Source organism: Corylus avellana, chromosome 4 (genome assembly GCF_965113065.1).
Source record: "Corylus avellana chromosome 4, dhCorAvel1.hap1.2, whole genome shotgun sequence".
Lineage (NCBI taxonomy): Eukaryota > Viridiplantae > Streptophyta > Magnoliopsida > Fagales > Betulaceae > Corylus > Corylus avellana.
This window is the reverse complement of record NC_142493.1, coordinates 21,956,698-21,980,419: the sequence shown is the minus strand read 5'-3', so window position 1 is coordinate 21,980,419 and position 23,722 is coordinate 21,956,698. Positions and strand designations below refer to the sequence as shown.

The 23,722-nt window shown below is 34.4% G+C and overlaps 1 protein-coding gene across 1 annotated transcript; it reads left to right on the top strand.

Moving 5' to 3' along the window:
- The first annotated feature begins 8,281 nt into the window (after positions 1–8,281).
- Positions 8,282–10,109, top strand: LOC132179897 (F-box/kelch-repeat protein SKIP20). Its single transcript, XM_059592690.2, has one exon. It carries the CDS (start codon positions 8,638–8,640, stop codon positions 9,940–9,942), a length of 1,305 nt encoding a protein of 434 aa, XP_059448673.2. The 5' UTR covers positions 8,282–8,637; the 3' UTR covers positions 9,943–10,109.
- Positions 10,110–23,722: the final 13,613 nt, after the last annotated feature.

The following is a 23,722-nucleotide window of genomic DNA, read 5'->3' as shown; positions in this document are numbered from 1 at the left end:
TCTCTTTGTCTAAATTAAAGAGGCTTTATTGTGATTGTTCCAAATAATTAAAAAATAAACCTAAAAAAGCCTAAAAATCCTAAAAAAATCAATGTTTTTACCCATATGAGCCTTAGAAATAAAAAATCAAATTTTTTAAAATACCCTAAAAATCATTTTAAATTAGATACATAAAGAAAACATTAAAATAATAAAAAGTAAAAACAAGTATGTAAACAAACCAACATGCACAAGAAATAAATACCCCTTACTACAACAATTCAAAACCCAAAAAAACAAAAAAAAAAACAAGTATTTAAATAATCTACCAATCAAAAGAAATACACTCACAATAAAAATAGTTCACAAACATATTACAAAGACAATATATATATATATATTATTTAATAAAATAAGACCCGGTTCCGGTTTTCCCGGTTTTTACCGGGTGCCAAAAACCGGGACCGGAACCGGGGTCCCGGTTTTTTTTTTTTGGGCAACCGGAACCGGAACCGGTCCCCGGTTTCCCGGTTTCCCGGTTTTCCGGTCCCGGTTCCGGTTTCCCGGTTATTTTTGACACCCCTAGTTTCTTGCAAGCCATTGATTTAGAGTGCGTTTGGAATTGCGATTTTGCAAAAATAATTAATCTTTTTAAAATATATAGCAAAACGTAAAGTGTTTGACATTGCGATTTAAAAAGCACTTAATTTAATAGGAAAAAAAAATGTGATTTGTATAAGCATGCTAAGGGTGCTTATTTGAAAAAAAAAAAAAAAAAAAAAACCGTAAATTTAAACCAAAATCACGATTTCGCATAACAAATATTTGATAACAAAAAAGTATTTTTTAACATGTTTTACCAAATACCTAGGGGTGAAATTTAAAACCGCCTAACCGCAACCGCTAACCGCTAACTGTTATAACCGTTAACCACTAACCGCCTAACCGCTTTGAAAGCGGTTAGTAAAAACCGCTAACCGCCTAGGCGGTTGCGGTTAGCGGTTAGTGAATTTTTAAATTCCACTAACCGCTAACCGCTACCCGTTAACCGCTTTTTTTTAAATATAATATATATTTATATTATATATACATATATTTCATATAATAAATAACAATAAGTTGTGAGTTTATGAACTTTTTTTGGTTGATTGAAATGGGGCTCAAGCTTCAAGTTCAACTATATTGGTTTTTTTGGTTGCTTGTGAGTTTATGAATTTGTTTGTGTTTTATTTTATTTTTGTGTGAGTTTATGAACTTGCTTGTGAGTTTATGAACTTGTTTGAGTTTACGTATAAGACTACAAGTGAAGTAATGATTTTGTTGTAATTTTATTTGTATATTATATAATGTATAGATTTGTAGAAGGTGACCAACAAGATTTTGGTATATAGCAATTTTTAATGCTAAAATGGCCATGGAAAGGGGGAAAAAATGTTTAAAATGAGCAAAAAAAAAATGTTTAAAGTGAGCCAAAAACCGATCCAAAACTGGCTCAAAACCGGCCCAAAATCGGTCTTAAAAAAAAGCCCAAAAAGGGGCTAAAAAAAGCGGTTAGAAAAAAGCGGTTATCTCAAAGCGGTTAACCGCTAACCGGGCGGTTAACCGCTACCCGGTTAGCGGAGGCAGTTAGTAAAAATTACTAACCGCCTAGGCGGTTGCGGTTAGCGGTTTTAGCCACTAACCGCTAACCGCAACCGCTATTTCATCCCTACAAATACCTTTGAAATTTTAAAAAGTAGTGATTTCAAAAACACAATTTTTAAAGTCGTACTTATTGAAACCGCAATTTCAAATAGATCCTTATTTTATGACCGTTGGTCATTAAATCATTTCATGACGATTTTCTTCTAATTCATGACAATTACAACATCATTGTATATTCATGCGACAATTTAATAGCAGGAATCAATAGCCCACTAAAACATTTTATAAGAAGCCACCAAAGAGCACTATCAAAATATATATTCTTATATAGATTTTCCTGATTTGCTTATTCAGTTATATATACTTTATAGCCACATAGAATTAGTGGCAAAGTCCACCTAGTGTCTTCTATTCCTCATGTTTTCTCTTTATGGATTTTCATCAAGCAAATCAAAAGGTTGTTCTATTAGTTTTCATTTTTGAAAGTGCATTTTTAACGAAGATAGACGTTATAGTATAATTTTGAGAGGTTGCGTGTCAAGAGATCTGATTGCACCGAATTATATACTCCAGGAAGCATGAATCAATCTTTAAGGACAATGCTTTTGCGTGATTCTATAGTATTGTAAGATCTTTTCACATTCAACTTTTCTTCTTTTGTAATTTATTTATTTTAATAAGAATTTTGTACACCATCCAATTTTTAACAAATCCTAGTCAATAATACACGAGCCTCATCAAGAGAACATCGAGGTGAGACATGGTATTGTGTTAACCTACAAGCCTCCATCACCACCAATTAGTTTGGCCAAATTCGTTCCTAGTATAACCAGTTCAGAACTTACGTTTGTAAACCAATTACTTATGAGTATAAGAGAATGTTTGAGATTGTATTTGAGAAATAGAGTTTTTAAGTCAAAAAAACGTTTTTTGCCAAAAGTACGTTTTGGCCATTTTTTGGTTTTTTGAACCCTTAAAAGTGCTTTCAATTTTTTTACACCAAATATGTACTTTTTTCTTCAGCTGGATTTTTTGAATGTTAAACGCACTTTTAGGCTCATCAAATACACACCCAAACAAGTCCTAAATATTTGGAGAGAAAAAATCACTATGCATATTATAATATGCATGTTAAATTTTTTGAAAAACTTAAATTAATAAAATTAAATAAATATAATTGTTTAAATCATAATTTCACAGTAGATTTGCAATATCATTTCATAATATTTATTTGATGACAGTGTCAGCACATGTTGCGCCGTATGGTGCAAACAACATCTGCACAACCACTCTGTAGTTTAATCAGAGTGTTTGGAAGAATACAATATTTATGATAGCAGCAAACCTAGTAGTACTAAAAAATGGTGACAAAATCAATTGATTGGCATCATTTTGCTGGAGAGGGAAGTCATTTAATAATATCACCACTTTTCTTTATAGTAGGTGGTTTATTTACTAGTTGTTTTGCAGGTCTCAAATTGTTATTTATGTCAGATTACTAGCCGGTGCTGCATGTCAGCATGTGCATGTCTTATAGGGAGATCAAAATATCAAATCACCTACAATTAATAAGGATGTAAATCGTGTTCCCATAAATAATAATAATAATAATAATAATAATAATAAAAAGTAAATCACATGATACGGCCGGATAATATATTTATTTTACATTTGCATCCATGATTATTTCAGTAGCTGCTAGCTTGCTTAGGACTAGTAGAATCCGTCCAAAATTGCACATGGCAGTTGTAACGTCTCATATTTTCTGAACATAAAAAAGATAATGTGTTTATATGAAATCTATTTTTTTTAAATAATATGAGATTTTTTGGGGTAAGCCCAATAATAAAACCGTGTGAACTTGACTCAAAGCGGACAATATCATACCACTTAAAGCAGGAAGTGTTACAGCAACTTATAAAATTAGCTTTGTATTTTGAACTTTTTTTTTTTAGGCTTTTTTGGTTTTTCTTTTATAACTTAAATTATATGGGCAAGAGCTTTTTTTAAAAGGGCATAATTCAATTTTTGAACTAAATACAGTATTTGTAAATTGTAATATGAAAGTACAGGGAGTATTGTAAAGAGTGAGAGGAATAGACTATGAACGCAAGAGTTAGAGAGAGAGAGGGCCGAAGGAGAGTTGTGGCTGCAGAGAGGGAAAGAAAGAAAATGAGGCATTATGGTTTCGCTTTCTACTCCTTTCTCTAGATGAAACAACATTGTTTTGGAATTAAATTTTGAATTGACATTGTTTTATAAGACAAAACTATAATATATACAGGTAGGTAGAGGTAGGTATTATTTGTATTTACCTACTCGTATTCTGTTACTTGCTTGCATATGTGGAGAGAGTAGATCTAATATCTGCCCGCTCGGTGTTAAGGGTTGAAAATCCACCTATAACCTATGCTAACGAGCATATAGCAAATGAGAGGCGGTTATTAATTGCCCACATGAACATCCCTATTTGCAGCACATTACTTTTGATTTTTTTTTTCTAAAATAAAAAAATAAAAAAAAAATAAAAAAAAAATAAAAAAAAAATAAAAAATATCTGACCTATTTACATGCATGGGGCCATAGGGAAGTCGGTTCACTTGCACGGTGTTCAATTAGTTAACCACATGCTAAGATATTGGGTGATGAATGCCCGCGAGTGAGAATGAGAATTAGCAAAGGAAATGTATGGGTGTACCGGCGGAAAATAGCTTTAAGCCACTAATTTATTTAAAGAGTATGAAATAAAATGCTAGTGAACTTGGAGAAGAAGCCAATACTCACCTGACGATGGATGTTTGCCCGTATAACGGGTGCTCTCCTAACCAATCAACCACGTGTCATTATCTCATTAGTAGTGTCTTTCAACATAATATTTTCATAGGTTCCCCCCCTTGCCTGCGCTCAGGTCCCAAAGCCGCAAAAAATAAAGGAACAATTGCTGAGATGGTAGTAATAAATACTCATGACATGTAGAATAGGTGGACACGATCCTCAATCTCTATTTCAAAAGAAATGATAGGAGCCGGTCTTTATTTTTATAAGGGTAGAATGGTCTAAAAAAAAGTGAAATGACTGTTCTACCTTTATAAAATAAGAGACTACCTCATCTCAATTTCAAAGGAAATGATGAGAATCTTTTCCAGAATAGACGGCCTTTTTAAGGGCCTTGTGGGTTATAACCTCTTTAGGCCCATTGGTTTCAGGGCCCTATTTATTGAATTGATGGGTCTCGATCCAAGAGGCCTCAAGTCCGACGGGCCTCCAATCCAAGGGTCTACCATGCGAAAAAGGAAAATAAATAAATTAAAAAAAAAAAAAAAAATGTCAATCAGTGCCCACTCTAGAACTCACTTTCTGTAATAGTGCAAAGAATATTCAATTCCTGTGCACATCGGGGATTCTGGGCTCCTCAGGATTGTTCATTAAATAAATAAAGATGGCATAAGGATTATCTGCATCAACATCAAAACAAGGATGCACTCCATGCTCCATGCCATCGTATGGAAAAGAATGGTGTATAAATTATTATTATTCATGGTGTGACAAAAGAATTATCTTTATTCTTTTTATTGTCTCTTTAACTATTTATTATCTATTATTTTAATAAGAGGGATTTATAGCCGACGATTTTTCTGACGTATAGGGTAGAGTGTACCACATCGGAAGAAATAGGGCTAGGGAATTCAAAAGCTTCTAGAAGGAGATCCATATCTGACTTTATTAAAATTGAGTAATGTTATAAATCATTTTTTTTTTTTTTAAAGTTGATGTGACTTTTAAAATTATTATTAAATTTTAGATGAATCATATTTGAATTTTGACTTAATGGTGATTTTGAAAACCATATCAGCATTATAAGAATAAAAAGAGGATAAAAAGATGGTTCCTAGCATTACTCATCAAAATTTCAGCACGAAGGAAGAGAGAGTGTGTATTAGGAAGAGTAATACTAGGTACCATCTTTTTATTCTCTTTTTATCCTCCTAAAGCTGATGTGATTTTTAAAATTACCATTAAATTTTAGATAAATCATAATTAAATTTTGATCTAATGGTGATTTTGAAAACCACGTCAACTTTATGAGGATAAAAATAAGATAAAAAGATGGAGAAATGCTTGACTTCATTAAAAAATCCATCTTTTGACCATTTTAATCCTAGGTAGTATAACCCATTTTAAAATTAGTAGATTTTAAACAATGAAAAGTGTTAAGGTCACAACACAAATCCAACTTATAGTCAACTTCTCTCCCACGTCTCATCTAAAAAAAAAAAATGAGAGAGGATTTTGAGATTCTGAAAATTTGGGAAAAAAATACAATTTAAACAATAGATAAATGCTTGGCTTCATTAAAAATTCTATCTTTTGACCATTTTAATCCTAGGTGACATGACCAATTTTCTAGAAACTTATTAATTTATTGTTTAAAATCTATTAATTTCAAAATAGGTCATGCCACCTAAGATTAAAATGGTCAAAAGATGAACTTTTTAATGAAGCCAATAATTTCTCTAAACAATAAATTAATAGATTTCTGAAAAATAGATCATAGATAAACTTTTTAAATAAAATCAAATATTTTTTTTAAAAAAATAGCCCCTAGCATTACATTTTTTAGAAAATCCAAAAGCTTCTAGAAACAGCCTTGTATTATTTCCTAAAAGCTTCTAGAAACGGCCTTGTATTTTTATTAGCCTTTCACTTCATTTTGGTCCCCACAGGTAGGCATTCAAGTAGGTTTGATGTCACTCTTCGGTCGGTCGTCCAAGTCAATGAGTGAGAGACATAATGTAGGCGTGATCAACAGAAACGAGGTTTTTTTTTTTTTTTTTTTTTTTTTTAAAGCATCTTTAATTTTTTGGGAGTCTTTTCCGCCGAAATATATTAGAAAAAAAAAAAAAAAAAAAAAAGATAATTAATAAGGCCACGTGGAATGGTCCCTGATCATCTTTTATTATTACCCACTACTAAAGATTTTGAAGTTTCTCTGTCTTTCTACTTTTTCTTCTTTTGGAATATTTCTTATTATATTTTTATGTATCAAATATCATACTATCATAGTATTCAAATCTTTGGAGTCTTTCTTAACCTTACTCATTTACCAACATTCTACTTTTATACTATTCACTTTCACTCTCCAACACTCTCTTAGGGTGTCACCCGCTTTCATCATTGAATTTGGGATAACGATAAGAGTGAGAGTCACCTAAGTCCTATAATTAACTCTTAGCATCACGGTAAACATAAGGCTTCTAAGATCCTACCCCCTTTAGCATGACCTCTCATTTGTTGTGGAAAAGGTAGCTAGCATCGTTGTCACGTCAATTTATAACTGACTTCTAATAAAAAAACTCACTCCCCTTATGAAACAAACTCCAATTGGAACCAATTAGGGTGTAATATCATATTTTCTCTGGTGCTCATCTGTGTTCTTAATACACCCAATTAATTCGGAATTAGTGGTAATTAAATATGATTTCAAACACTAATCACTCCCACTATATAAAATGGATTAGAAAAATAGTAAGTTGTTTTGCAAACTGTGATTTATTTATTAATTTTTTAGTAAATGCTGATGCATATGCTATCCAGATGATCGGATGGCATGAACGCTAGTGTGCTGTCTCTTTCTTTTCTCAGCCTTTTGTTTGATGCTTATCCTGTAAAAGGCCAAAAAGATCAGTACTTCGCTGTATGCCTTCTAGAAGGTTTTTATTTTTATTTTTATTTTTAAATATATATATATATATTTTTCCTTTTATTTATCCTGTTTTTTGTCAATTCTTTGCACTATGTCATCTAGGAGATATTTTTTATTAGCCCTTTTATTTATCCTATTTTGGTTTTGTGGTCATTGTGTCTTCTAGAAGATTTGATAATAATATTCCGGTCGGTGTATTTTTGCTTGCTGATTCATTTTTATGGCCACTCGTGAGGTGGACAGCTTTTTATTTTTATGAAGCCCACCATGTGCGATTTATTCTTGTGTGTTTGTATGATTCCTTTACAAATTTCTTAGGTTTTATATGTAACCGAGGATGCTTTTTGTTGATAGCCTTCTACATTAACATAAAATAAAGCTACTCTTGGGGGGTGGAGACTCCAACAAACATTCAAAATAATCATTATTACCACTAAAACATAAAACAAGAAATAAATCTAAATAGATATGGTCTTATAATTTTTTTTTTCTTTTACCAAAAGGCTAAGAAGACAGTTTGTGATGTTGTTGGATGATTGGATGGCTGACAAAATGTGCATTGTCGATGATTTTGATAAGGTTGTCGATGAAGATCACCTTTCTCACGGCCTTGAATAAAAGAACAAAAAAGATAATTATTCGTACTTTATTGAAAAATGAAGTGGTGATAGACTCTGAGAGGAAAGAGGTGGAACTGAATATTATCAGATGAAATGACATACGAGTCCTGTGTATCGGTAGAGAGATTGGCTAGCAGTTGCTCGTAGACTCGTAAATTGGGTGGTAGTGTAAGCGTAGTTTCCTCTTTTTAATAATATGATATAAGTGGGGGGGAAAAAAAAAACTAATGCCAATGAAATGCACCACAAGGCATGAAGAGAGGGTTTAAGTGAAAATATATTTGGATAATAGACTTGGAAGGAAAATTGCACTTTGCTAAGTAAGTCCTACGTCTCTCACTTTATATATATGAAGACAATAGAACATTAGAACATAATTGAAAGGTAGTTATGGGAGTGAAACAATTATCTATATAATAATTTAAAGGGCATCTCTATCATCCGCAAAGCAGAGTGTGCCTTCTTTGTATCCATATATGCTCCTCTGTGTCTTGAAAGAGTCGCCAACGACTGTCATTCTTCCCATCCCTTCTACACGCAACACAAGAACAAGATTTATCCTTCAATCTCACTCAAACATACCCAAATCTCCTTCTCATTCAATCTGAATACTTGTTAGAATACATAGCTCTCCTTTGTATCCTTTTTGATTTTGATCGTTTGATCCAAGTTTGCTGAAATAAGCAGGAAATGGGACAAGCAGAGAGCAGTACCGAGAATTTCCAGAAACTCCAGCAGCAAAAGCAGTTGATTCCGGGCTTGCCTGATGAGATAGCCATGGATTGTTTGGTGAGAGTGCCCTACAAATTCCTCTCCAACATGAAATTGGTGTGCCAGAGTTGGCGAAGCTTGATTATGCATCCTTCTTTCTACCAAGAGAGGCGCAGATCCGGCACCGCCGAGCACATGGTGTGCATGATTCAGCCTCTTCCGATTCCCTCGCCGCCGCCAATAACAGAGTCCTCTGCCTCTGATGAATTGAGCTCCGAAAAGGTCGATGAAAAGAGCTCCAGCCGGCAGCCTCTAGTTCAACATGGGCTGACTATCTTCAACGCCACCCACCGGACCTGGCACCGGATGATGAGGCCTTCCGGCGGCGGCGGATCGTTAAGGATCCCCATGTTCTGCCAGTGCGTGGCACTTCCTGCATCTGGTAAAATCCTGCTCTTAGGAGGCTGGGACCCCAACACATTAGAACCGGTGCCGGATGTGTATGTCGTTGATTTGATCGGCGCCGGCGGTGCGCGGTGGAGACGTGCGGCGCCCATGTCAGTGGCGCGCTCTTTCTTCGCATGTGGGGTTGTCGGACAATCGACGGTTTATGTGGCGGGGGGACACGACAATCAGAAGAATGCGTTGCAATCGGCAGAGGTGTATGACGCAAATGCCGACGAGTGGAGAACGCTGCCGGCGATGGCAGAGGAGAGGGACGAGTGCCAGGGAATCTCCTGGGAGGGGGATTCCAGGTTCTGGGTCGCCAGCGGGTACAGCACCGACAGCCAAGGATTTTTCCGGTCGGACGCCGAGTGCTATGACCCCATTACAGAATCTTGGTCCAAAATTGAAGGGGTCTGGCCATATCAGAGTGTTAGTCCCAGAGGCGTCACCGCCGCCGTCACGAGCAGCAGCGGCTGCCAGTGGTGGTGGTTCTTGGGAAGCCAACAACAGCAAGAAGAGAATGGGGGAGGAAAGGAATTATCCCACAACAGCAGTCAGATGACGTGGGAGGTGGTGAATTCTGCTCAGTTTCCCAGCGGCGTTAATGGAGGAACACCAATCTCTGTCACCGCTCTCGGACACGCCGAAGATCAGCAGCCGCAGCGGATATTCGTGATGACCAGTAATGGCGGTGAATGTGAAGGAGGGGGGGCATACATCTTGGAGAGGGAGAGCAGCAACAACAGCAATGGCGGTAGCCCCACCAAGTGGAATAATGTCAAAACTCCTGCTGGATTTTCTGGCTTCCCATATTCGAAATCATGCCTCATTATCTGAAATGAACAGATTTTATCATATCGTGTTCTTTGGGCATCTTTTGTTGACTTTGAGTTTAGTTTGAGTGTCAGTCACATGGGCCATGGCTTGGATGTATCAGTAACATAATGCTCTAGTTTGAGTATTATTGGGTGCATTGTCAATTCTAGCACCGTCTCTATATCTCACTTGTGTGATTTTCTCATTTTATGGCTCCAAGGCAGGAAAAAAAAAAAAAGAAGAAGAAAAATTGGTATGAATTAAGAAGGAAATGCTCCAATTTGTCAAACATTAGGGAAATAGCTCGTTGAAATAGTTTTCAAAATTAGCGTGTGGGTTGGGTTGTCAATGTTTTAAATAGGATGTTTTTAAAAAGGCTTGAAAAAAGAGAAAGAAAGTAAAGTATGCATGTATAAGCCTTAACTTACACCAAGTTATTATTTTAAAGCAAATAATACTTTCCTTTGTATATGTATATATTTTTTGATAAGTACTTTCCTTTGTATATATGCTCTAGGATTGTGCGATTACCGGGCTTTAGGGTGCTAGTGACGCCTTGATTGCAACACTTGAATCGAAGCATCGAAGGCATGATTGTTACTTTTGAACGGTCATGATCATACAATCTGGTGATTTAATTTGCATCGTAGGATGCTTTTAAAGTAGACTTGAACATTAGTAAAGCCAACCGTTTGATCCTACAATTAATTGTTACTAGCAATTACGATTTGAATTACACAAGTAATTCAATCTCACAATAAATTATTAGTTAATTCTGTATGTATATGATTAATAGTCTCATGAGAATAGATTATTCACAGGAATAGTATGTTACCAAACAAAAGAACAATTATACCTAAGATTAGCTAATCCATTTTAATGATTTATTCCGTAAATCAAACACGGCATAAGTGTGTTTGATATAGGAATGTCAAATTTTAATAACTATTTTTTTTTTTTTGATAATTTTTTTTTTTGATAAAATTTTAATAACTATTGAATTAGCAGTCTTTTCCACTGCACACTAGTTGAAGATATAGAAGAAAAAAAAAAATTATCTCTTCTTTCTCTCTCAAGATCTTTAGTAGTCTTTAAGGCAAAAAACCTTAAAGTAGTTTTAAAATCCAAGTATCTTTTTTGCTAAAATAGAAACTATACCAATTCTGATTATGACAAATTCGAATTGATTGGAGTAAATCATTTCTTCAAAAAAAAAAAAAAAAAAAAAAACGACTCGATAACGCACCAAAAAGATATTTTAATTTAATGATTTCTTTTTCTGCAGCTTTCACATTCAATCCTTATAGAAACGTATTGAAATCTATGAGGGGGGCAGTAGCTTTCATCTACAATACTCGTTTTCTTAAATTGTGTTATTGGAGCCAGCCGCCACGTGTAAATTGCATTATAGATTAGACATAAAGAAGATAAGCAGAAGAAATTTGGGCGGCAAAGAAATTTGGCTGAGTCGAATTCCCAATTGACGTAAACGACTGGGGTTTATCAAGTCAATGGTTTGCGGGGCCCAGCTGTATTGATGCGTTGGTAGAATACTTTTCTTCTCCTCCAACCATAGTAGAGAGAGTTTGAGAGACTTGATTTTAAGGGGTAGCTCAATCAATTAAGATCACGTCAAATAAAGTAAAGATTATTAGTTCGAACCTCTTTCTTTTTCTTGTGCGGATATGTAAAAAATAATCATAATAATAATAGAGAGAGACTTCTTGTAGTCTACTATTGGAAAAAAAAAAAAAGAATACGATCTAAACAAATAATTGAGATCACCTCCAATTGGGGAGAAAGTAGAGGTTTTTTAATTGTTAATCGTGGCCCTTCATTTTAAATTCAATAATCTATGAAATCTCAGCTGTTTTTGTATAACCGAAACATTAAATGATGACTTTTGTTTTATCGAAGTTTAAATGATTTTATAGACCATTGAATTTAAAATAAATGGCCACAATTAACAATTAAATAATTTAAAATTTATCTCCAATTAGAAGGGATCCGGATCCCTAAACAAATACAGAAGTTCGTGTGTTACCAAGACAATTAATTTTAATTTTTAATATGTCAAATCTATCTACCTCAGTAATATAAATTTACGCATTTCTTCAAACAATTAGATGAAATAGATATCTCAAATTTTAAAATATTAGAATCACATATATTTTATAAGGTATGAGTGGATACGATTCCCTCTACCACCACTGGTCCACCGCCTTTCAAGTTTCAAGCTCAATCAAAGAGCACCATTTCTTCTAGAAGGTGCTTCTTTAATTTTTTTTTTTTGATGATTTTTTTATTTTATTTTAAACGAGATATGAAGGTGATGTATGACAACACTACCCTCTTTCGGTGAAAACGAAAAATATCAAAAATATCAATTTTATAGTAGTATTTCGTAATCACAATATTAAAATATCAAAAATATCTATTTTAGAGTAGTATTTCGTAATCAGGATATTTCCAGCAGCTCTCCTCTCATTTATTTTAAATTTACTTTTTATTTTTCTATTTAAATACATTTCACAATATTTTTTCTTTCTTATAATATTAAAATATTATTATTTTTTTACTTTTTGTTTTATTTTTATATTCATTTATTTTGCATATGAAGATGTGAAAGGAGAGAAAATGTTATTTTATGATTATAAAAGCACTAGCAACAGATACCATATAGCTCATTATCTCTTTATATTTAGGAGAAATTAAAAAAAAAAAATCACAAAAACTCACCCCCATCAGTTTCCCTAAATTTAACCAATACCCTTAGGTAACTACAGTGTTTCTCAATGTGTAGGAAACTAAAAGTGATTCCCACATTTCTCTTTCCTCTCTTCTCTGTCATCTTTTTGTCTTTCATTGAGGATTGTGTTTGGATTTTGTAAAAAATGTGATAGTAGGTAAAAAACCTATATTTTGTAAAGAAATCATATTTTAATAGCACATAGAAAAGTAAGGGAAGCTATTGTGAAATATATTTTGATAGGGAAGCAAAAAGTAGTTATGTTCCCTAAACTTAGGAAAAATCAAAGGGAAGCTATGGCTTAAACCATGTGGATTGCTACATTAAACCTAATGCCATAGCAATCCTAATGTATATGGAAGATATAAGAAAGTTGTTGTAGGTGAGATTTTGTGATTTTGTTGAGATTTTCCCTATATGTAGGAAGGGAAGCAGCCAGCAGTAGGGTAGTTGCTGGGAATGCTCTAACTATTTGCAGTCTCATCAAAATTATTTTGTGGTGAGGTAATTTGGTGAAAATGCTTAATTTTTTTTTTTAAAGCTCACCACTTTGATGGAAAAAATATAGTGAGTGAACATTAATTACTATTCACCAGTTGAATTAAAAAAAAAAAAAATGTTTCTCTCTCCCTTTTTTCTTTTTTATTTCTCTTTCCTCCTTTAATAGTTAAAGAAATAATAAAGAAATATTTGAATGGAAACCATGCCTTATGAATCAGATATCACTAGTTCGAGTTCCACTCCTTCCTCTAGTGTAGACATGTAAAAAAAAAAACTTTGAAATTGAATAGTGAAAGTGGAATGTTAAAACAGTGAGGTTGTTGGGGATGCTCTAAAAAAGTGAATATTTGGTTATTTTGATGAGTAAAATTTGGTGAGGCTGCTAATAATGTTCTAACTTTGATAATGAATTTTTGACAAAACAAAAAATGCATGTTTTCTATGCTGCATCAAAAATGTAATTAAATGCTTTCTGCTTAACATCATCCTCTTGAATCCCACGGGTATCAACTAATATTTCTCGGTGGGTTGGATTAGGATTTTTTTATAATTATAGATTCTTAAATTATAGAATTTAAATTATTTTTTACATCAAAACACTTGAAAAATGTAGCATGTTATAGTTGAAAATTGAATATATTTTCATTAGTTTTTTACTCTCTATGTTGTAAAAAAACTTTGAGCAAAAAATTGTCATTTGGTTTTGTGAAGAATTAGCGTTTCTAAAAGAGAGAAAAAACCAGACCTATAAGGAGAATGGAGCTCTTGCTCCCACCTTCTTTCCCCTCCCCCTCCTCTTCTTGTTATTTCCTTTCTTTTTTCAATTTATTTTTTTGGTTTTTCCAACCAGTCCAGTTGCTCCACTCATCCCTTTGCTTATGTTGTACTGTCACCGTCCGTCCTCCACCGTGTTGCGCCACTCTTCACCTCCCCAGTATCAGTTAGGCTTTAGATCTAGTTTTTTCAAATCTAGATCTAGTCTCCTGAATTGGTTTAGCTTAACCACGTGCCTGCTGATGTACAAATTTAATTGTACTCGCAAGCGCACGAGTCATGTGCAATATAGTGTGTGTGCAAGTGCGAGGTCGATCCACAGGGAATTGTGTTTGTGAAATTTAATTTCTATCTAAATCAATTATATCTTAACCTAGTTCCGAATGATTTTGATTTTGAAAATAAACTAACATAAACTAAATAAAATAAAAATAATCAAAAGATAAACGACTAAGGTTTTAGAATTCACCTCACCAAATCAAAGCATACATTCTTATGTTTTCATTCATGCATCCGACAAACAATTAAACCCTATATATGTTCTATTGTTTTTTTATAAACCAATTGAATCATTCGATGAATCCATCTCTATTACAAATCACAACGAATATCCAATTGAGATCAAATCATCCATTGTATCCGTAAATCACAATGGATATAAGTCTCAATCAAATCATTCGATGTATCCGTTGGATGAAACACAACGAATATCCAACATTTTCACGATTTATAAACAACAATCAATCACAATTTTGTCACACAATTGAACTGAAACAAACATACATTACATTAAACGACGGATTTGTACGAACGAAACATAAAAATATAAAACTCATCAATGGTGAGGCTTCATCTTCAACCTTAGTTGAAGAATTAGCCTCTCATGACAAAAGAAATCATAAAGAAACTAAATTACTTCATTAAAATTAAAAACTTACAAAAGAATTTGAGTTCCAAGTTACAAAAACCCAGAAAACACGGAAAGCAACCAAGAACGGCGCCCCCGGCGCGTCTTCGTCTGATCCCCCTCAATTGTGAGGCTTAGAGGTCTATTTATAGGGCTTAAGAGAGTCCTAGAAGCCCTAGTAATCCTAGGAATTTCGGAGATTTAAGTCCAAGCCCAATTAGGTTAAAGAAAACCTAAGCCCAAATCGGAATAGGATTCGCCCAGAATTGCGGTCCTATCTTGCGGCATGATTTTGGCCTTGCGGCGCTCCGAATTGGGAAAATGCTATTTCACAATGAATTGTAGTAGTTTGAGTTAGCTTTCCAATGCCGCTTGAATCACCTCAATCGGATATCTGAGATGAAAGTTATGGCCAAAATACCGAGACGTATTCAGAATCCAATTTTGCATCCAATCCGATTTGACTTCAAATTGAGAAATTCCGAATTAATCCTTTCCTTTATTTGATTAAACTTTAACTATGATTGGTTAAGCTTAATCATATCTTCTAGATCTTCCCAATTTGCCCTTTAAGCTTGGAATTTTTCCAGAAACGCTTTATTTTCTTCCAAAAGCCTATAAAACAAAGAAAATACAAAAAGGAAGTAAAATGGCCTAATTAACCAAAACTAAAGGATTAAAACATGCAAGTTAAGGGATGAAAATATGAATATTCTAGCACTTATCACCTGCCCACCGTGCTCCCCGACTCCTCAATTGCCTATCGGCACAAAATAGCTCCATCTCGATTCTCATCCACCATGTGTCAGCTAGTGCGCTCCGCCTCCCCCACCTCAATTGTTGTAGTTGTTAGTTTATTTTTTATTTTTTTATTTTTTTATTTTTTTATTTTTTTTTATTGTGTTTTTGTTATTTTTTTTTTAATAAAGGTTTTACTTCTCCTTAGATCTACTTTCATGAGTGATTTTTGGGGTGAAAGTTTTTGTCCTAGCCTTTGGGTCGAGAATGATTAGTTTCGGTGTGAGGGTTTTGCTCTTATGGCTGGAAAAATAAAAGTTAGGAATATGAGCTGCCTATGTATTAGATTGCGTATATCTGGAGCACATAAGTTCTATAACTGAAGTTTGGATATGGGTTAGCGGATGTTGAAGTCATAGATAAGACTTAATTTTAAGATTTTTTTTTTCCCTACAGTTAGATTTTTTTCCCAAAGGTTTAGTGAGCGTCATTCCCATTGAAATGCACCATTTCATCGCATGCTATATCAGTCCTAATTTTTGATCCTACGTGTCTACAAAGGACACATATGAGCAAAACTCACCGTTTTGATATGATGCCAAAACGATGAGCATCTGAACTTGGGGGTTTTATTTTGAAACCCCCAAGTTTTCTTCCCTAAAGAGAACGGAAAATCTCCCATCTCACGAAATCGACAGCTAGGGTTCTCAAATTGACGGCGCCCACTCTCCCATCGACGGCAATGTCTCTGGTCCAAAACCCAGCTCTCCCGACGTCCAAAAACCCAACTCTCCCAACGACGGCAACCAGTGCAATATTGCCGGTCATCACAATGATTCATACTTGATGGCTAGGGTTTCAAAAATCTGCATTTCGTGAACGCCTTAAGGAAGACGAAGGTAAAGCCTTTTTTGATACTTTTTTTTTGTGGGTTTTGTTGATTCATTCAGTTTGCACAATTTTGTATAGTTTATTCGCTATAGTCCTACAACATTGATGCTATTGCTGTTTGAAGAGAGATTTGCATTATTTTTTTAGGATAAAAGGATAAACCAAAAACAGTAAGCGCTATTTGGTCGGGAAGCTTGGGTAAAAACTATAGGTTGGAGATTTAGTTTAGATGCGTATCATTTTAGAGATGTTATTCAGTATTCACTTTCTTCAAAGAAAATTGTGTTTGTATAGTGAAATTTTAAATTTTAAATATCTTTAAACTTGAGATTGGAGAAAGCATAAATCCCCTGAACTCTTACTGAAAATGTGTACATTTTCTATAAACCAAAACAACAAGAAACATAAGATTGAGAAGCTTTTTATATTTTTCTCTTCTCAGCTATGAAAAGCATGATATATAGGTGGGAGTTGATCAAGATTGGAGTAAGACTACTAGAATCCCAGCACTAGAGTTGGTTTGAAAAGTATATTTCCTTAATTCTGTGTAATCAAGCACAATCATAGTTCTCTTTAGATTATTCTCTTCCATGTCTGATATATATTGTTAGCTTCAGATAAGATAAATAAGAAGAAGAATATTTATGGGGAAGGAGACAATGAAGACGAATTCTACACTGGGAAGCTGAAAAATGTTTGTAATTTTTATTTTGTGAAACCCATAAGGGAAGTGTGATTACTATTAATGATTGAGAGTTTCACTATAGAATGAACAGTTAATGTCGTCGGCGTCTGTAATATTGTCGGCCAAAGAGGATATGAAACCTGTGTAGTGTAGGTACGACCTTACAACCTCAATTATAATATCCATGACTACAAAAAATCCTGGGAAGCGATTCTATGGGTGTGCTATATATGACCATAAGCAGGTATTTGAATTTGGCTAATCTGGTGCTAAGAAATGGTTGTTACTTCGTACTTTTTCCTAATTGTCAAATTTTTTGTGTAATGACAAAAGTTGGATAGTGTCATTTTTCCAATGGTAAGACGAAGAAACCTGTGCTCGCGAAAGGGAGATCCTACCTAGTTGTATAAACAAGTTAATTCTATGAAGTGTGAAGTATCATCACTTAGAGTCAGACTGAGGATCCAAACATATATGTTGGTTTTTTCGTTGGTGATTTTAGCATTGCAAATTTTTCTAAGGTTGATGGGGCATTGATGCATAACTAAACTTGTGAAAGGTTGTGTTTTGGAAATGTTGTGTCTGGGGCATTGATGCTTAACTTTCAATTGTATGTTTTGTATCACTTGGCCTGAATTAGTGGATTAGGTAGGCATTTATGAAATTGTATGACTTTTTGAATTTGTATAATTATATGTATGTTAATGTTTGCATCGATTTGAATGTGAGCATGTTACATTTGAAGGTAAATTTGTTACATAACTTGTATGACAAACTTAATGCAAAATATTTATAATAGAAGCATGAATGAATTGATCAACTTAACATAATGTGGCAAAATTACAAATTGCATACATACTAGGTACATTACACAAAATCAACAAAAAAAAGTTGTAACAAAATCGCCACCATTGTCATACATTGTGGCACATTACATTCATCTACTACAAGCAAAATATAACGTCTTAAACAAAAGTAATGGAAAATGTGCTAAGTGTTTAACACAATGAACTCTAAAGTAGTTAACACAACATCATTATGCCTATTGCGTAGCCCTACATCCTCGGCTCTTTAGTACACTATACTCTACGTGTATGAACATGTTGTAATGACCTTGCTTCTGCTTTTGCCTGTGGTTTATATTGGGATCCATAGAATGCGTTAATATATATATATATATATATATTACTTGGTTAATATTTCATAACATATTTCACAAGTATATGAAATGTGTTTTCTAAAAGGTATTCATTTTACCTGTGACTGAGTAACCCTACGTGTACGAACAAGCTATTATAAACCTGCTTGTGCTTCTGCTTGTGGTTCATATTGGGATTCATAGAATGCGTTAACAACAACAAAAAAATGTGAAATATTACTTAATTAATATTTAACAACATATCTCACAAGTATATGAAATGTGTTTTCTAAAAAGTATTTGTTTTACCTATGACTCAATAGCGTTACGTGTACGAATAGGTTGTGTTGACCTTGCTTCTGCTTCTGCGTGGGGTGGAAATTGTGATCCTTAGAATGCATTAACCAAACAATAAGACAAAAAAACAATAGTTCTTGTACAAAAAAAAAAAAAAAAAAAACCTATGTTAGCAAATTTTGGTATATGAACTGTATGTTGTAAAAGGTCTTAGCTTTATCTGTGATTGAGTAGCATTATTTTTTGGCTTGTATTTCTTTGTTTTCCACATCTTCCTATCCAGGTCCAAAGGTAGGTGACAACATTTGTAATTATGCCATGAACCCCCACAATTTCACAGTTGACAACATATTCACTACGGCTTAGCTTGTAGAGGTTAGTTGGCTCATTTGGTGCTCTTCTCCTAACAATCTTTAGTCTACTAGGAGCCCTTCTAACAATAGGTGGCAGAATTTCATCGCATACACCATCAGCTGATCATGTGTTTGGACCTTGCATACCAAATACTCGAGTTGCGTATGCTTGCATGTACTTATCCATCTAAATATTCCCCCGACTTTTGCTTATGTATGTAAATTGCAGCACAAGTATGTGAGCAATGGATTCTATTTAGCAAAAGCCATGCATGTGTGGTTATCTAGCTTGACTATACACCGTGTATCGTACACGTGATTGACCTCAAACTCCAATTTATTCTGTCACCGACTAATACAATTTATTGCATCACTTTTTGACCTCTCTAACTTTTTCTGAATCTTTGGGCATATTGAGTATTGTGTTGACCGGATTCCATCCTTTTTTTGTTGAAAGCGTATCATTATCTGTCGACGAATATCTTCAACCATAGTCAGGATGTGCTTACTCTTAGCATCTTTAATCAAAGCATTAAAGCTCTCAGCCAAGTTGTTCAATAACATATCGTTTTTGCTGTGATAGCTGAAAGCATGTCTAGACCATGATGCACTAGGTACACCACTAAGGTAAGTGTGTGCACCTACATCCATCAACATGATTTTCTGCATGTGGTGCTCGAATGCATAAATATTGAAAGCCCGTGCAGCCCCCCATAGCCCACCTTTAAAAGCTTTTCCCGTGTAGCCTTTCGTTTTGAAGTTTGCATGTAGGTGCCGAACATAAAAACAATGCTCAACATGTGACAACACAACTTCAACTGCAGTTCCAAGCCCCTACACACATACATATAACATTGAATAATATATAAGAACATAAACAAATAAAATAACACAATAAGAACATAAGCAATTTATTACATCAAATATCTTCTGCCTATCAGACATAATAGTCCAATCATGTCCACCTTCGAATCCAACATATATTTTCCACCAAAATGTTAATAAACCATTCCCACGACTCTCCGATCTCGGCCTTGGCAACTGCAAATGCAATGGGTAACATGTCGTCGTTGCTATCCTTGCCTATAACACACAACAATTGCCCCCCATATTCTCCCTTCAGGTGACAAGCATCCAAATTAATGATTGACCTACAACCATACTTGAACCCCTTCTTACAAGCATCAAGGCAAATATACATCCGTTAGAAGAATGCTCCATCTCTTTGAATGTAAGCACTACTACCAGGGTTGGAAAGTAGTAATGCCGACGCATATCTCTTTGTTTGGCGATATTGCTTCGCATGGTTACCAAAAAGTTGTAATAATGCCTCCTTGTTTGCTCTATAGCAACGAGCAATGGGGACATCTATGTTATGATCTCTCTTCACCCTCTGTTGCGATGCATATGGGGTCCATGTCGGATCATCCAAGAAGCTTGACTTATACGTACGAACAAGATACTCGCCATCACATCTGGTGTTTTCGTAATGATTACCACAAACATGCGTCGGGTAGAAGTTTTAATTTGTATTGTAGTCTTAGCATCAATAGAAGCATAAATCCTCTATGAACAATGCTTTTCTTTATAGATTGCACTAACTCTACCCTGGTCATTATGTTTGTAAAAGTAATTGAACCCATTCTGCACAACATAAATCTTCAGTGCCCTTTTAAAGGAATATATATCTGTAAACTGCTCCCCAACTACAAGCTCCATTGTTGTATTCAAGTCATGTTTCTCATTGAATTGCTTATACAGCTTATTTTTATTTCTAACATCATTAGAATCACTACCTTGGAAACTTGCAAGACCATTACTTTTATCATCAGATTCATTATCCCCAATCTCGGCTCCTTTCGAACTTATGTTATAATTAACATTAGTTGGTTGTTCCATCCTTATCTGTATTGTCCTCATCATAATAGAATAAGTCATTGTCGTCGTCATTAGTTTCATTGAAGTCACTCAACAGAGACTTGATAACTTCATCATCAGCCTCAGCCACTTTGGTCTTCCATGGCCTACCATGAGCATTTTTTTTTACTTGTTTTGGGCATGGTGTCTAGGGGTGTCAATTCGGTCTGGTTTCCCGGTTTTTGGCCAAAACCGGAACCGGAACCGGGACCCCGGTTAACCGGGGTCCCGGTTCCCGGCCGGTTCCGGTTTTACCCGGTCCGGTAACCGGTTTTTGAAAAAAAAATTAGTGTTTGGGGCTTATTTTAGGTATTGGGCCTAAAATAAACCCATTATTTTTTTCATAAGTTAGCTCATTTAAAAAAAAGTTATTAATCTTTTTGTCTAAATTAAAGAGGCTTTATTGTGATTGTTCCAAATAATTAAAAAATAAACCTAAAAAAGCCTAAAAATCCTAAAAAATCAATGTTTTTACCTATATGAGCCTTAGAAATAAAAAATCAAAATTTTAAAATACCCTAAAAATCATTTTAAATTAGATACATAAAGAAAATATTAAAACAATAAAAAGTAAAAACAAGTATATAAACAAACCAACATGCACAAGAAATAAATACCCCTTACTACAACAATTCAAAACCCAAAAAAATAAAAAATAAAATAAGTATTTAAATAATCTACCAATCAAAAGAAATACACTCACAATAAAAATAGTTCACAAACATATTACAAAGACAATATTAATATATATAATATAATAATATATAAATATTATTTAATAAAATAAGACCCGGTTCCGGTTTTTTCCGGGTGCCAAAAACCGGGACTGGAACCGGGGTCCCGGTTTTTTTTTTTTTTGGCAACCGGAACCGGAACCGGTCCCCGGTTTCCCGGTTTTCTGGTTTTCCGGTCCCGGTTCCGGTTTCCCGGTTATTTTTGACACCCCTAATGGTGTCCATACCAACATTAACATTGTCCTCTTCTATATCTTGAAAAACAGGTTGAGCATCGGTGTTTTTCTACGTCTTCTTCTTATTGAAAAAAAGAAAAGAAAAAAAATGAGCAACAACCACCACAATTCACAATTGAGTAACAACAACAACAACAACAATAATCATCGCCCCATCAAGATTGGTAGGGCATCACATATTTTTTATGTGCAGTAACTACTACTACTAAAACCCAAAAAAAAAAAAAAAAAAGCACACTTTTTTTGCCTATATATAATGCTATTTGTTGTTCCAGTATATGCAAAGATATACTTGTCTTAAAATAATAATAATAATAATAAATAAACTAAACACCAATAAACTTAAAAGAATATAATCAAGTGTACTTCCTCTTGTGGAGGTCCTTCGCTTGCTTGCTTGGAGTTGCACAGTCGGTGGAGGTCCTTCACTTGCTTGGAGTAACACTACGGGCATCCCTCATCTTGTCCCATGGGCTTTTAGATATTCTTGCAGCACCTTCAAGCGTGCCATCTTCTCCATGCATCACCTCCCCACCATCTCCTCCATCTCCCCTCACATGTTCACCTTCAAGTGTGTCATCTCCTCCATGTAACACCTCCCCGCCATCTCTTACTGGCCCACCATCTCCCTCATGCACATGATCCACCCCCCCCCCCCTTCTCCAGCATGTCGTTTAGGAGCTCGAAGAAAGAAATACTCATCTATGGCTACAACATCATCCATCATATGCTAAACATATAAATGAACTTCTTCCGAGGTGTAAGTCTCTATTATATTTATAAAGTCTACTAAATCTCCATCACTTCTCAAAGGTAGCACGTGTTCATGATTGTCACTTATGTTATACCAGCATCCAACTTCATTCATGTACCCTAAGTCGCGTACCAGCTCTTTTACTTTCCACAAACTCAAGTGGTCAATGTGACAATGTCATACCCTTTTACTTCATGGACGTCACCACCAATGTACTTAAATTGGGTATATTACATTGTCCCACCATGGTGGATGCTTATATTGACCAATATATCTGCAAACATATAAAAGAGTATTTATAACAACAACAAAAAAGTATCAAACATAAATAAATTAAAAATTAAAAATTAACATAATGACTTAGGCGCTTATGATGAATATACCTATATTAATCACTTAGGCACTTATGGATGCCTATAAAAGACTTAGGCACTTATGGATGCATATGAGCATCAACAAAAAAACTCCCTAAATCATATAGAATTCTCATTGATGTGTTAAAGTATTAATTAAATACTAGACCCACACTAATGTATTGGGAGCCACACTAACTTTATGATAAATTTAGTTATCAATCTCCTATAACCCGCTTCCCCTTATTTGGATAGAAAATAAAAAAAGAATAGTACATATGAACGGGGATTGATAACTAAATACACATTTAGCAAAGGCAGTCAATTTTTTCCATCTTGTACACATTTACCAAATTACTAATGTTTGTATACATATAAGATCAAATTATAAGTAGTATTTATTTGACTCCTCATGAGTCACGTGTTCATAATTAGAGGGTATAATTAATTAATCATGTACATATAATATGATTATTCTTTTTGATTCACAGCTATAGCTCACATGAGCTAGCTCGTTATTGGGTTTTTTAATAGTTGCATTTTTGTTTTATTATGTTTTTATTTATTTTTGAAACATATTATGTTTTATTAGTTGCTCTAATAAACCCTAAACACCAAACAACAATTTAACGTGAAGATGTTAGGTTCAGTTACCTTTGCACTATGGAGATGTCAAAATTGCATGAAAGCTTGCATGTATATATTGACAAGCATTGAAACGTGATAAATAGTGGACAATGACATAACCCATGTGCACTCCATAGGTTACTTTAT

What these genes read in the sequence shown, in the direction of transcription:
- LOC132179897 (XM_059592690.2), top strand. Translation starts at nt 8,638, where the DNA reads ATGGGACAAGCAGAGAGCAGTACCGAGAATTTCCAGAAACTCCAGCAG.